General features: G+C 39.0%; 1 protein-coding gene across 1 annotated transcript in view; it reads left to right on the top strand.

The window, feature by feature from the left end:
* Positions 1-14,639, top strand: part of SCAF4 (SR-related CTD associated factor 4) — a 69,472-nt gene that overhangs the window by 35,764 nt on the left and 19,069 nt on the right. Inside the window, 6 exon segments of the mRNA XM_060770437.2 lie at positions 863-942; positions 2,074-2,264; positions 3,027-3,127; positions 4,656-4,769; positions 5,897-6,053; positions 10,178-10,341. Of these exon segments, the coding sequence (XP_060626420.2) occupies positions 863-942; positions 2,074-2,264; positions 3,027-3,127; positions 4,656-4,769; positions 5,897-6,053; positions 10,178-10,341 (807 nt within the window).

The raw sequence follows: 14,639 nt of genomic DNA, 5'->3' as shown, positions 1-14,639 counted from the left end.
AGTAGGAAAAGAGGAAGACCTTATTTCAGATGGATAGACTTAATCATGGGAGCCAGGGCCCTGGGTCCACGATACTCAAGCAGAGCTGTAGATGAAAGCAGTGGCTTGGATGTCTCTCATTCATAAGATTGCCACAAGTTCAAGTTGGCTCGACAGCAGTTAACAGAAACAGCAAAGCCCTTTTGAGATTATTCCTAAAGAAGTATGACAGATATGAGGATACTGTTTCTGACGTTCTCTTCCTAATACATGATAGGATTATGGTGGGCTTTTCCTGAAGGAAGTATTTCTTGATACCTTTTCTTACATAACTGGATGGCTCGCTAGCTCATTTGCTTTTAATACTGTTTTCTTTTTTACAGTTTCTTTAAAAATTGTTAATTAGATATTTATATAGATAAGAGTATAAATTATATGAAAAATATAAGTAAATCTATCTCTGTACTGGGTCATCTTCAATACCTATTGTTTCTTTTAATTATTTTTCATTGAGTGTGGATGTTTTCAGTTTGCAGCATTCTGTATTAGGCAGATGGGCAAACAAAGATTCCCAATTATAGATCAAGTATGGCAACAAATATATGATGATTTAGTCATGTGGGTGTGTTCAGTTTCAGTTACATGGCTAACATGCTACAATTTATTAGGACTAACATTTACTTTTAACAATTTAATTAAATTGTCTTTTTCTGGAAATATTTTAATAATCTGAAACAATTGATACATATGAATGAGTGTTGATTTTTAACTGTCATTTCAAACTCTTTAGCTATCTAATTGTTAAAAATTGTAACTAAAAATTGTAACTAACAGAGGAAAGGACACAATACCAATTATAATAAATCCTTGGTAAATGTTTTAGGAAGTGGAAATGGATCATCCACCTGTTCAAGAAGTAAAGAGACATGACCATAGAAAATCAAGATCTAGATCTGCATCTAGGTAAGAAGTACAAACTGTATATGTTTATATTGATATTTTTTATTTACCATTTATAACCAGAAACTAGCAGCCCCCATGTGGCGCAGTGGGTTAAACCCCTGTGCCAGCAGGACTGAAGACTGACAGGTCGCAGGTTCGAATCTGGGGAGAGCGCAAATGATCTCCCTCTGTCAGCTCCAGCTCTTCATTTGGGGACATGAGAGAAGTCCTTAGGGAGATGCTAGCGGGGTACGAATAAAGTTTAATAATAATAATAATAATAATAATAGCCTCCCACAAGGATGGTAAAACATCAAAAACATCCGGGCATCCCCTGGGCAACGTCCTTGCAGACGGCCAATTCTCTCACACCAGAAGCGATTTGCAGTTTCTGACATGACCAAACCAGAAACTTCCACAGTAGCTTACTAATAGTTAATTGGGCATTTCATGCACACAGGCTTTGCGAAAGGGTTGAGGAGAGTGGGTTCAACAGCAGCTGTGGCGTGATATCATTATGGAGCTGTGCCTGGCTGCTCCTCTTATTATTCTGCAGCTAGAAAAGTGGCAGTTGAAAGGAAGATGATGGGTCTTTTAGCAGCAGCTAGGCCAGGTGTCAGAGATGGTGTCTCTTCTACTTTCAGATAAAACAGTAATATGAAAATACATTTATGTTGAGTGATTAACTTGAGATATCTTGTGATGAAGACTTCCTACCTTTTGGCTTTGGCTGTTCATAAAAGAGTATTCAAGAAAGAGTCATATACATCCTAGAAATTTAATATTGTAAAAGCATCAATATATTACAATATTTGTTTCATTATAACATGATTCTTTCTACAAAATAGTTTAAGTTGATTACTAGACAAATTTGAAGAAAGAAGAGGTTTACTCAACGTTTTCTCAAAATGAAGGGGCATCAAATGTGTTATCTCAGTCTCAACACAGAAATAATAGATGGCACATAGTTACATGTAAAAGCTGGGCTGGGCTTATCAGGATTTCTTACATCCTCAAGCCGTGATTGAAAGATTTCTCTCTTCATATAATAATTGCAAGTTTTGATATGGAAATAATTCACTGGCAGTCAGTGAGATATTTTACTGACTTACTATGCTTGCTTGTATTTCAACATTTTTGATTAAACATAAGGTCACCCAAAAGGAGAAGGTCACGTTCTAGTTCTCGAAATCGAAGATCCCGCCATCGTCGCTCTCGTTCTCGCTCTCGGGATAGGCGTCGCCATTCTCCTAGGACACGGTCCCAGGAAAGGCGGGAGAGGGAGAAGGAGAGAGAGCGGAGAGGGAAAGGTCTTCCCCCAATTAAACCAGAAACTGTTAGTGGTGAGTATGATTTTTGTCTCTCCTAGCAGGAATAGGCAATATTAATGTTTATTTCCATTCTTGATTGTTGTCTTTTCTTTACAATGAGGATCTGATAAGATTTGAACTTGGGAAAACTAGGTAAATTTAAGATGAGCAGCTTCTAATACATAAAGATTAAATCATTCTTATTCCTGTGCTCCTGAATGCTCCTGCAGATTTGACCATGCACCTGGTATTTATTGATCAGAGGTGGGCCCCTATTTGAGTAAAAAAAGGAGTTAAAGAGAACTTTGTTTCTTTCATCATCTCTGTATGATGTATGGACAAAATGACACCTTTCTACTGCAGTCATCAAGAAAACTGATCAAGCCATTGAAAGATGATAGATTGCACTGTCTTCCATTCTCATTCCTGTGAGAACTCTTGACTACATTGTCAGATCAGTTATTAAATGTCAGATTGAATTAAGCTTCAAGATATACCTCCTGTTTACTCAGAATACTGTGTCATGCTTAAAGCACATGAAATATATTGCTTGCAAGTTAACGGCAAGTTGCAGTCATCTGGCAAATCAAAATCTAACAACTATCATTTGGTTTTATCTATAAGAATAAGTAAAGTACACAAATGCTTCAATTCTCTAGCAAGAATTAATGTTTCCTTAACAGATAGGTAATTTAAATGAAATAATGATAAAACCTTGCTTTCTAAAGACAGTGACACCCAAAGAGTTGGGTTTTAATACTGAAATAGGTTTAAAGTTTGTATTTTTCTTCTTAGTTTGCAGTACAACCCTGTGGTTAGGTCAGCTGGACAAACGTGCCACACAGCAGGATGTTGGAGGTCTTCTTGAAGAGTTTGGTCCAATTGAATCCATAAATGTAAGTATGAAACAGAAAAACAACAATAACCAATAAAATGTCACATTTTAGTTGAAGTACTTTTCATTGGTCCACGTAGAGCTGTTTGCAACATAGAATCATGAGAGTTGAAGGAGACCACAAGGACCATCCAGTCTAACCTCCTGCCATGCAGGAAAATACAAGTAAAGCAGTCCCCATCAAGAGGCATTCTGCCTCTGCTTAAAAACCTCCAGAGAAGTAGACCCACCTCACTCTGGGGCAGCATATTCCACTGTCAAACAACTCTTTCAGGCTGTTCTTCCTGATATTTAAGTGGAATCCCTTTTCCTGCAGTCTGAATCCATTGCTCCATTTACTAGTTTCCAGAGCAGTAGAAAACAAGCTTTCTACCTCCTTTATGTGACATCCTTTCAAATATTTAAACATGGCTGTCATATCCCTTTTCAGCCTTCTTTTTCTAAAGCTGGACATATTCAGCTCCCTCAACCATTCCTAATAGGGCTTTGCTCCCAAACCTTTGATCATTTTAGTTGCCCATTTTGATAGATGCTAGCAGTAATTTTTAGAGTTGGACCTGAATCACTGTTAATGAAAAGATTTGTAATTTTTGGAGGGCCACTTTAGTGTTATTTCTGAAAACAAAAAGGGGAAAGGAGAGACGAAAAGACCAGTTAAATGAATTCAGGGAGACAATATTTTCGTAAACAGTTAAGTCCACAAAACATCTGAGACAGAGGCATCTGTGGCGTCTTTTTGTCTCCTTGGCAGAAGAAGCCTCCTCCATTTTTTTCTTGGAAAGTTCCCTCCTAATTCAGAGAGGGCCCTTAGAACTCACTTTTCCGGTGGAACTAACATAGGGTGATCATTGAAAGTTCCTCTCAGAGCATGATGGGAGTTGAAGTTTCTGTCTCTCAACCAATAAAAAGCCTGGTGGTGTCCATGCTCTGATTGGCTGAATGGACACAACTGGCCACTACAAGATCCCTCTCGTGTGGTCTTATTTTTAAAAATGTTATGTTTAAAACTTAAAATAATTCTAAAAAATCAGTAGATTGGTGGATTGTTTTGAAACTTGGCAGGCCTGCAGTTTTAAGTCGGGTCTACAACTGAGGTAGATTTCGTGCAGATAGGCCTTAAAATGGCCTTTAATGTTTCCCATTGTAGCCAGTGGGCTGAATCTCTGACAAAAGAAACAGAAAACTCCACTCTTCTTATGGGTAACTTTCTGGTAAACAAAATGAGGGGTCAGACAGAAATGGACCCAAAAACGGTATGCCTTTTGGCCTGGGTTAAAATGACTAGTAATTGTTTAATGTTATTACTTGATTGTGGGGATTGTTTGACTTGTAGATTGAAACTTATAGAAGTAACAAGATAGTAAGTGAATTTTCAGACGTGGTGGTCTTTAATTTGTACCTTTTTGGTGTTAGATACACCTTAAAGTGTAATTATAATCTCTTTGATAAAATCTTCAATTTTTTCTTTTAAATTGCATGATAATTTCTCTTTGTTCAATAAAATGTCAATATTTTTATTTTTGCAATAGATGATACCTCCAAGAGGATGTGCCTATATTGTAATGGTGCAGAGACAGGATGCAAACCGTGCCCTGCAAAAACTAAGCCGTGGTAACTTTAAAGTGAATCAGAAATCAATAAAGGTATTATGATATTGGTTTTTTATTGTAAAATAATAAAGTTCTTTAAAAACTACCAAAACACTTCTTAACTTGCTTATTATTTATTTACATCACTTATATCCCGCCCATATCAGCCTGCAGGCGACTCAGGGCGGTCTACATATCGGCACAATTTGATGCCATCAATACAGTACAAAAGCAAAAACAATTAAGTGCATTTAGACAAAAAAGACATTTAGACAAAAAAAGACAGTGCAATAACAATTTAAAAAGAGCTATATCCTCTCATTCCAATCCTCATCCGTTTCGTCGTCTTGGCCATTCCAATCCTGATCCGTTTCGTCGTCTTGGCATGAAATGAATCAAGTGCCCTAATATCTTTAATTGAGGAAAAATCTTTCCTGTCTTAGTAGAAGGAGACAATTACTTTTGTCCTGGTTGGAGTCCATCTAAACCAAGAAGTGATGAACTTGAACCCACATAACCTTATTTGCTGCTCAGTGAAGTCCATTCTGGATACTTTCAGTTTGTTTCTGTTCTGTTGCAGCAAAGCATTGTGTAACCTGCAGAATGGTTTGTGGTTCTTGCTACAGTAATTTGATAATTTATAATATGCCATCTGAAGTAGTTTGATAATTTATGATATGCCCACACTAATTCGATAATTCATGATGAATCATCTGAAGGAATTTGGTAATTTATGATATACCACATGTGGTCTGTTTAAAATTCTTTGTACATCGTGGTTCCTCACATTGTAAATGGTTTTATATTTAATTACTTTCTTCAGTAGCGGAATGAGAGTCCAGTTTATATTTTGCCTTCACGTTTGTCGATTAAAAAATCAATTGTTTGATGATAGTACAGAGGCTGCTTTGAGTTATGTACTCTCTTAGACAAAAAAGACAACCAAGGAACATAGCTGTTATGAGGAGATATTTTCTGTAGATTGCACATGTTTCTTTTATTATACACAGTATCCTTTAATTTGTTTAAAGAGTTTTTCATGTTATATAAATATTGTTTTTTTGCCAATGTCCCATTTATACATAGTATCATCCTTCCAGTTTTCAAATTTTGCTGTGCTGTTTCTTAATAGTAAATAAAAATAAATCACAGAGTAAGATATTTGTTGCTTTCTCCTTCAGATTGCCTGGGCTTTGAATAAAGGAATTAAACCAGATTATAAACAATACTGGGATGTAGAATTAGGTGTTACTTATGTACCATGGGGTAAAGTTAAACCTGAAGATTTACCAAGTTTTTGTGAAGGAGGAATGCTGGACAACGAAACACTTAGTCCTGGTAAGAAAGATCTTTATAAAACTCTATTAAGGTGTGTCCTTAGAAAAGTTATATAAAAGGCAAAAACATTCTTACAATAAATGTATTTTTAATGCACTTGTTTTGCCTACTTGCTTTGGACCTGAACTGTGATAAATGGAAATCCACTTGGCTGCTTTTCAGGATGCAAAACTGCTTTGGGAGGGGTAACTTGGAGTAGAGAAGCATCATGGGAGGTGCTTACCAAAATCTAAAAAGATTCTGACACACTGAACTATACTATACTGGAAGATAAGCCAGTTGGGGAGAAGGAAGTGTAGTACAAAACTAGCAAATAGAAAAGAATTAAACATGCACCTGTCACACTCTTTAAGATGGCCCTTTCCCCCACATTACAACAAAGCAGGGAGCTTTAGAAACCTTGTTGAATACCAGTACCATGCACTTTCATGTTGCCTACGTTCCTCAGTTTTCAGTGAGAGTGGCAAACTACTCTTTGGGTTGAGAATTCTCATGAGTCATTTTTCCCAGCTCAGGCCTACATCTGCCAGATGTCCCAGCCAGTCTTGGAGCTGGCTTCATCGTCAAAAGGACTGTCACATATTGCTCTTTGGAAAACTGAGCAACCCTAACATTGCCTAATTTTGCAAACCTTGTACATTCTACAGAAGGCCCTCCCCCCTTCCTCCCCCCACCCCCACTTCTGCAGTTTTTCAGTTTAAATAAGGAACACAGAATTATGTTTCTGGAAGTTTTCGGAAACACAGTTCTCATTCAAAGAAGCTTTCCCCGCAAAATGTTTGAACTAGAAGTGAATTAACTGATGTGGGGTGGGTGAGGGGAAGCAAGCTTTCAAACCATACTCTGAGATATGTATATGAATATATGTGTTTATGTACACATAAAAGGTAAAAGTTTCCCCTGGCATTAAGTCTAGTTGTGTCCGACTCTGGGGTGTGTTACTCGTCTTCATTTCTAACCCGAAGAGCCAGCGTTGTCCATAGACATCTCCAAGGTCATGTGGCTGAATCCAGAATTTAATATTCTGTGTATAAAAAGAAATATTGTCTGTGGAATGAATGATCCCCCTGTAAGAATGGCCTTGATTTTTTTATTTTTGTTTTTATACAAAGGGGTCTTGTAACTGAGAAAACAAAGTTGCTAGCATAAGCTTCTCTAAACGGTGAAAACCTTAGATGCTGGTTTTGGGTCTAGTTTTTAGTAAAAATGACAGGTATATCCATTCTCAATTTGACTTGTGTGATATATATTGTATTACATATCAAAATAATTTCATCATTTTCTAAGGGGAAAAGATAGTAGAATATTTGCCACACTGCAATACTAGTGTGATTTTATTGTTCTTGATCATTTATTTGCCTACTTACTTGTTCCTGACTTCAAGACACTTGTATTAAAAATATGAAAAATACGTCTGTGGGAAAAATGGCATTTTGAAAAAAGAAGTGGTTTTGGTAAATAGCGTGTGTCAAAGATAATTTAGCTGATCTAGAGACGTGCATCTTAGAGCTTGGAATAATATGTAATACTGTGCTTCTTTTTTTTAAAAAAAATCCTAAAATAATATGCAGATGCCATTTTACTCCCTCGTGAATGTCAACTGTGACTAAAAGGCTCTTTTTCCTGTTGGACATAATATGAACCGGATATTTGATTCATATCTAGTTACATTGCCCTAAAATAAGAGACCTGTGGAAACAGATATTGGACTTAAGTAGAAATAAGGTGTAATAGGTATAATCACATTCCAGCATATTAACAATAGTGATGAATTATTTTCCTGTCCATTTTTACAAATACAATTTGCATAATAAATGTCTTATCAATGGCAAGATTAGTCATAGCTGAAGTATGCCAAGGATGTTGATATCTTCACATGAACGAAGCTGAAGGGTCTGGCATTAAATGTAAAATTTACAGCTCAGTGTAAAGGGTTTAGAGGGGAACCATGACAGACATATTTATTGTGATACTAGCTCTCCCCTGCCACACATTGCTGTGGCCCAGTCTGTTGATCTGGAAAATAAAGTAATGAGAAAGTGTTGGTTTCTAATATTTGTAATTTCTTTATGTTGTGGGTAAACAGTATTTCTTGCTGTTTCTTTGTCAGTGTTGATGTGGAGAGTGTCTGGTTTGCCCACCTTGTAACATGCAACATACCATTGTCCTTCTTTGGGGGTCCCTTTCAAATCTATGATACTATATCTGTGTGTGTGTGAATCATACCTATCTATCTATCTATCTATCTATCTATGGCTGGATGGCTCTTTGTCAGGAGGACTTTGATTACTTTTTCTTGCTCTGATGAAGGGAGTTGGATTGGATGGCTTTAAGTATTTTCTGATGGTCATGGGGGTTCTGTGGGGGAAGTTTATTTATTTATTTATTTACTTTGCTTATATACCGCTGTATCTCAAGCCCGAAGGCGACTCACAGCGGTTCACAAACAGTAAACAATAGTAGAAACAGCAGTGGTTCCATACAACATATAACAATTGACTTAACACATTATCCATAAATTACCAATAAGCAATTACAATGCACAATTATTACAAAAAACAACCGTACCCAATCTTCTCATCATCCAAGCGTAGTCCAGGTTCGTCGTCCATTGTTCCATTCCTATGTTCCATTACCAGATTGCACTAAATTACTCAAACGCCTGCACAAACATCCAGGTCTTCACCTTTTTGCGGCATACCATTAGAGATGGTGCTAGTCTAATGTCCGTAGGAAGGGCGTTCCACAGCCGAGGAGCCACCACCGAGAAGGCCCTATCTCTCGTCCCCGCCAGCCGAGCTTGAGAAGCAGGCGGGATCGAGAGCAGGGTCTCCCCGGAAGATCTCAAAGTCCTGGTGGGTTCATAGGCAGAGATGCGGTCAGATAGGTAGCTTGGGCCGGAACCGTTTAGTGCTTTAAAGGCCAACGCCAGCACTTTGAATTCAGCCCGGTAGCAGATCAGTAGCCAGTGGAGTTGGCGCAACAGGGGGGTTGTATGCTCCCTGCGCTCCGCTCCTGTTAAAATCATGGCTGCCAAGCGTTGGACTAGTTGGAGCTTCCGAGCTGTCTTCAAAGGCAACCCCACGTAGAGAGCGTTGCAGTAGTCTAAACGGGATGTAACCAGAGCGTGGACTACCGTGGCCAAGTCAGATTTCCCAAGGTACGGGCCTGATTCTGATTTTTGCCCTGATTCTGTTGTTCATGGGGTTCAGAATGCTCTTTGATTGTAGGTGAACTGTGAATCCGTGACTACAACTCCCAAATGTCAAGGTCTATTTCCCCCAAATGCCATCTGTCTTCATATTTGGGCCTATTGAGTGCTTGTGCCAAGTTTGGTCCAGATCCATCATTGTTTGAGTCCACAGTGCTCTCTGGATGTAGGTGAAGTACAACTTCCAAACTCAAGGTCAATGCCCACCAAACCCTTCCAGTATTTTCTGTTGGTCATGGGAGTTCTGTGTGCCAAGTTTGGTTCAATTCCATTGTTGATGAAGTTCAGAATGCTCTTTGATTGTAGGTGAACTATAAATCCCAGCAACTACAACTCCCAAATGACAAAATCATAATTTTTTGAGTGATGGTCACTCCTTGTGTAGTGAGACGTTTTGTTGCCAAATTTGGTGTGATTTCGTTCATTGGTTCTTTTGTTTTTAAGGTACTCATTATGCACAGTGCATATATATATATATATAGAGAGAGAGAGAGAGACAGAGAGACAGAGAGAGAGAGAGCAGCAGCTATTCATTGCTTTTGTAAATATAGCATCTTTTCTCTAGGTTTCAGCATAGGAAGATTTCTTACATGATCTGTGATTGATTATATTTTAGAAATTAAAGATTTAGTGGCTAGAGAAGAAAGAAAAATGTATTTGGATTGTGCCAGAAAATTAATGATGCTTTGAGGGAAGTTTTTTTTTAGAATTTGATATCATGACATAGTTATGTTTGCTATTTTGTATTGTTACTTTTTTGAGGTAAACCGATACAATTATTTTAAAATTATTTTATTTAAAACATTTAAAGATATTTGGCTTAATTTGAACATAACATCAATACATTGTAGGGAGGGGGGACTTAAAATACAGAATATTTACATTCTCTTAATTATTTGTATCTTTCCTACAGAATGGAAAGGAATTCCAAAAAAATCAGAAAACCAAGTAGCCCAAAATGGTGGTGCAGGAGGTGGAGACACGACACATAATGAACAAACATTGCCTGTATCTAAAACTTTATCTGTTCAAATGCCTGTTCCAATACCTACACCAATGGCATTACCTCCACCACAGGTAAGTTTTGTTCTTTTTTCCATTTTTCTTAGATATTTTCATTTGAAAATGTGGTGCCTCTTTTTACTCAAGGGAAAAAATTCATTCCATGTTCTGTGGAATTCACACAGTTAATATATTTTGTAATGGGCATCGATGTGATTTTTAGTTGATAAAAACTACATTTTTACTGGTTGATCCTGATAAAGTGTAATTTTAAAAAATTGAGGCACAATATCAGCACAGTATCAGCACTGTTTATTGTTTCCAAATGCCAGCTGAGATCTTTTGGCACGATACCCAGTGTGCCAATGACCACTGGGACCACATGTACTAGTTTATGCCAGAGCCTTTGCAGTTCGATTTTGAGGTTTGATAATGGCTGAGTCTTTCCTGTTGTTTTTCATTAATTCAGCTGTCACCTGGTATGGCGACATCAATAATCCAAACTTTTTTCTTTTCCAAAATCGTGATGTCTGGTGTATTGTGTTCCAAAACTTTGTCAGTCTGGATTCGAAAGTCCCACAGTATTTTGTGTGTTCATTTTCCACTACTTTTGCAGGTTTATGATCCTACCAATTCTTTATTGCTGGCAGGTGGTACTTGTGACATAAGTTCCAGTGAATCATTTGGGCCACAGAGTTGTGCCTTTGTTTGTATTTCATTCGTGCGATTTTCTTGCAGCAGCTGAGGATATGATCCATGGTTTCATCAGCATCCTTGCACAGTCTGCATTTTGGGTCATCAGCTGATTTTTCAATCCTGGCCTTAATTTTATTTGTTCTGATGGCTTGCTTCTGGGCTGCAAGAACCAGGCCTTTTGTCTCCTTCTTCAGTGTTCCATTCATGAGCCATAACCAGGTCTTCTCCTTATCAACTTTTCCTTCAATTTTGTCAAGGAATTGCCCATGCAATGCTTTTTTGTGCCAGCTGTCAGCTCTGGTTTGGAGTGCAGTTTTCTTGTACTGGTTCTTTGCCTGCTGTGCTTTGAGAAATTTCCGATTACTAACTTCAATTAAAGCAGATTTTTGGCTTTCCTTGACATATTCTGCCAGGGCATGTTTTTCTTCTTCGACTGCTTGTTTTACTTGTAAAAGTCCTCTGCCATCAGACTTTCTAGGCAGATAGAGCTGGTCAACATCACTGCGAGGATGTAGTGAATTATGAGTAGTCATGAGTTTTCTTGTTTTTCTGTCCAAATTGTCCAGTTCTGCCTGCGTCCAGTTTATGATGCCAGCAGTGTTGTTTCTTCTTCTTCTTCTTCTTCTTCTTCTTCTTCTTCTTCTTCTTCTTCTTCTTCTTCCTCCTCCTCCTCCTCCTCCTCCTCCTCCTCCTCCTCCTCCTCCTCTTCTTCTTCTTCTTCTTCTTCTTCTTCTTCTTCTTCTTCTTCTTCTTCTGGTAGAGTATCTAAACTGAAGCAGTTATGACCTTCAAATATCTTTAGTGGAAATTTCTATTTTTCCTTCATTGTTTCGGTGTCTCGCATGTGAGTAACTTGTGCCTGTGTAGTATATCATTCAGGGCCTTCGAGAGCTGAGCAGCTGTTAAGTAAACTCTTCTTTAATAGTCATGTATAAGTGCCATATCTCAGTTATTTTTGCCCATTATAGTAGTATTGAGTTGACAATACTTTTCAAGACTTTGATGAATAGCTGTGTTTGACTGTGGAATGGATATTGATTACTCTTTTATGGCTTGGTTTTATGTTTGGTGATCTGGGAGCAAGCATGTAGCCAAGGAGGGGGAGGGCTTGAAGGGCTTCAGCACCCCCCCCCCTCCCAAATTCTCAGGGTGGTCCGCTAGAAGACCTTATTGGTACATGGCATGATGGATTCCTTGTCCGCACCTGGGCCCTCGGTGCACTCTCTTTTCTTTTCGGTGGCCCTGGTTTCAGCTTTCGGTTCCAGGAGAGGAAGGGGAGTGCACCGACAGCCCAGAGGATGCCGCCACACCACAGACCATTCGTAGGCCGCAATAGGCCTTCGCTCCCATGCACTGAAGTTTTGCCACACTTGTGGCTGGGTGGAGTGTGTCAAGCCCGTCAGCTGCCTTCTGGGACTCTCTGGGTCCAGGTAAACAACAACTCCCACTTGAAAAATGGCAATCATTCCCCAATCCCTGCCTCTATGCACAGTTGGGCACATTGGCTCTATGTGCCAAGTTTAGTCCAGATCCAGCGTTGGCTTGGTTCAGTGCCCTCTGGATAAGGGTGCACTGCAACTCCCAGATCCAAGGTCAGTCACCCCCAATCCCCACCTGTTCTGTATGCACAGTTGGCCATGTTTGATCCAGATATGATGTTGGCTGCCTTCAGTGCTTTCCGGATCCAGTAAACAACAACTACCATTTGAAAAGGGCAATCATTCCCCATTCCCTACCTGTATGCACTGTTAGGCACGTTGGCTCTATGTGCCAAGTTTGGTTCAGATCCAGCATTGGCTTGGTTCAGTGCCCTACTTTTTGATTATTATTATTATTATTATTATTATTATCATTATTATTATTATCATTTTCATTATCACTATTATTAAACAGTTCTTCTACGTTATAATGAAGTTAGTTATGCTATTAATATGCTGCCTCCAAAGGCAGAATATGTAATTTAGGGTTTGCTAGGGTAGAGCCTCTCTTACTCAGACTCAGCCCCCCCCCCGCCCCCCCGCCCCGAATCAAATTCCTGGCTACGGGCCTGTCTGGGGGTATCAGTTTAAATATTTGATGGCACCAAATGGATCTTCAAGAAAGATCTCAGAAGCAGTTATTCCTGGATCATGTGCTTGGGAAATGAGCATATTGCTCACATTAGGATGTGTTCACCCCTCAAATACTTAGAAATTGATTATAAAGACTAAAAGACATGCTTTAGGAGATTATAATAACAGCTTTAGATCATGCTACGGATATGATCATTATACCTGACCCTAGTTGATACTTGGTTCTGACCACCTGTGCCTCTGGAATTGTTACCTTAGAAAATGTGACAAATTCTTTTTGGTCTCAAGGAGAATAGACATAAGCATGGTACCCCTACTGTCTCATTGGTACTGGCATTGCTAAAAGATCATTGACTTGTACATATTTGGACCCCCATAGAAACATGCAATCCCACTACCATAGACATAGAAACATGCAATCCCACTGCCATAGAAATGTGTCCAGTTGTAGCCCTAAAAAAATATAGAGCAAAGTTTTCTAAACTGGGTGTTCCTCAAACTAAGGCCCGAGGGCCGAATACGGCCCTCCAAGGTTATTTACCCGGCCTTTGCTCAGGGTCAACCTAAGTCTGAAACGACTCGAAAGCACACAACAACAACAGCAATCTTATCTCATCAGCCAAAAGCAGGCCCACACTTCCCATTGAAATACTATTAAGTTTATATTTCTTAAAATGTTCATTTTAATTATTGTATTGTTTTAAAGTGTTTTTGCACTACAAATAAGATATGTGCAGTGTTCATAGAAATTCATTCATGTTTTTTTCAAATTAGAATGCAGCCCTCCAACAGTTTGAGGGACTGTGACCTGTCCCTCTGTTTAAAAAGTTTGAGGACCCCTGCACTAGTGTGTCACTTGCAATCTATAGCTGTGCCATGAAAAAATGCCCCCCCCCCTTCCCCTGCCCCACAAACAAAGACTGCATGGCAGCAGCTTGGAGGGAGTGTGTCAGCCACCCCTGGAGGAGGAGGAGGGGGCAGCAGTGGGAGCAATAGCAGTGGTGACTGAGCCAAAGCCCCCACCATCCTCCTCATCCTTGGCTCTCTGTCTCACCCGCAAAGGCAGTGCTCCTAGAAGGTGGGGGGAAGAGGAGGAGGAGAGTGAGAACAATTAAGGATTTTAGGGAGGGGCCTGCAGTGGGAATTGAAAGAAAGAATCAGAAGAAAAACTCAAATGGTATCCAGTCAAATCTCCTTCAGTCAGGAGGAATGCACAATCAAAGCACCCCTGGATGACCATTCAGACTCTGTTTAAAAACCTCTAGTGAGATCTAATCAGTACAGAAGTGGAGTGCTGCTTCTACAGACCGTAATTATAATTAAAATGGACAGGTTTCTAATAAAGGAAAGAAAATCAATAGATAATGGTGTTTGTGATAAACCACATGGAGCGGTTATAGAAATTACACAAGAATCAACTGTAGTTTGCTAGTAAAACTGAATTACCATGTTGTGAAAGGATGCATGTCTAAAAAGCATGTGGGCAACATGAAAAGTCTGGAAAACTATTCTACAGAGTAGCCCTCCCTCAATTGTCTATTATAATAATTTTTAGCCATTCTAATCATGTCTGTAGTAAGAAGGGTAATAATTCAATGTCTGTGG

Source organism: Anolis sagrei, chromosome 3, assembly GCF_037176765.1.
Source record: "Anolis sagrei isolate rAnoSag1 chromosome 3, rAnoSag1.mat, whole genome shotgun sequence".
Taxonomy (NCBI): domain Eukaryota; kingdom Metazoa; phylum Chordata; class Lepidosauria; order Squamata; family Dactyloidae; genus Anolis; species Anolis sagrei.
This window is presented reverse-complemented; position numbering and strand designations above follow the sequence as displayed.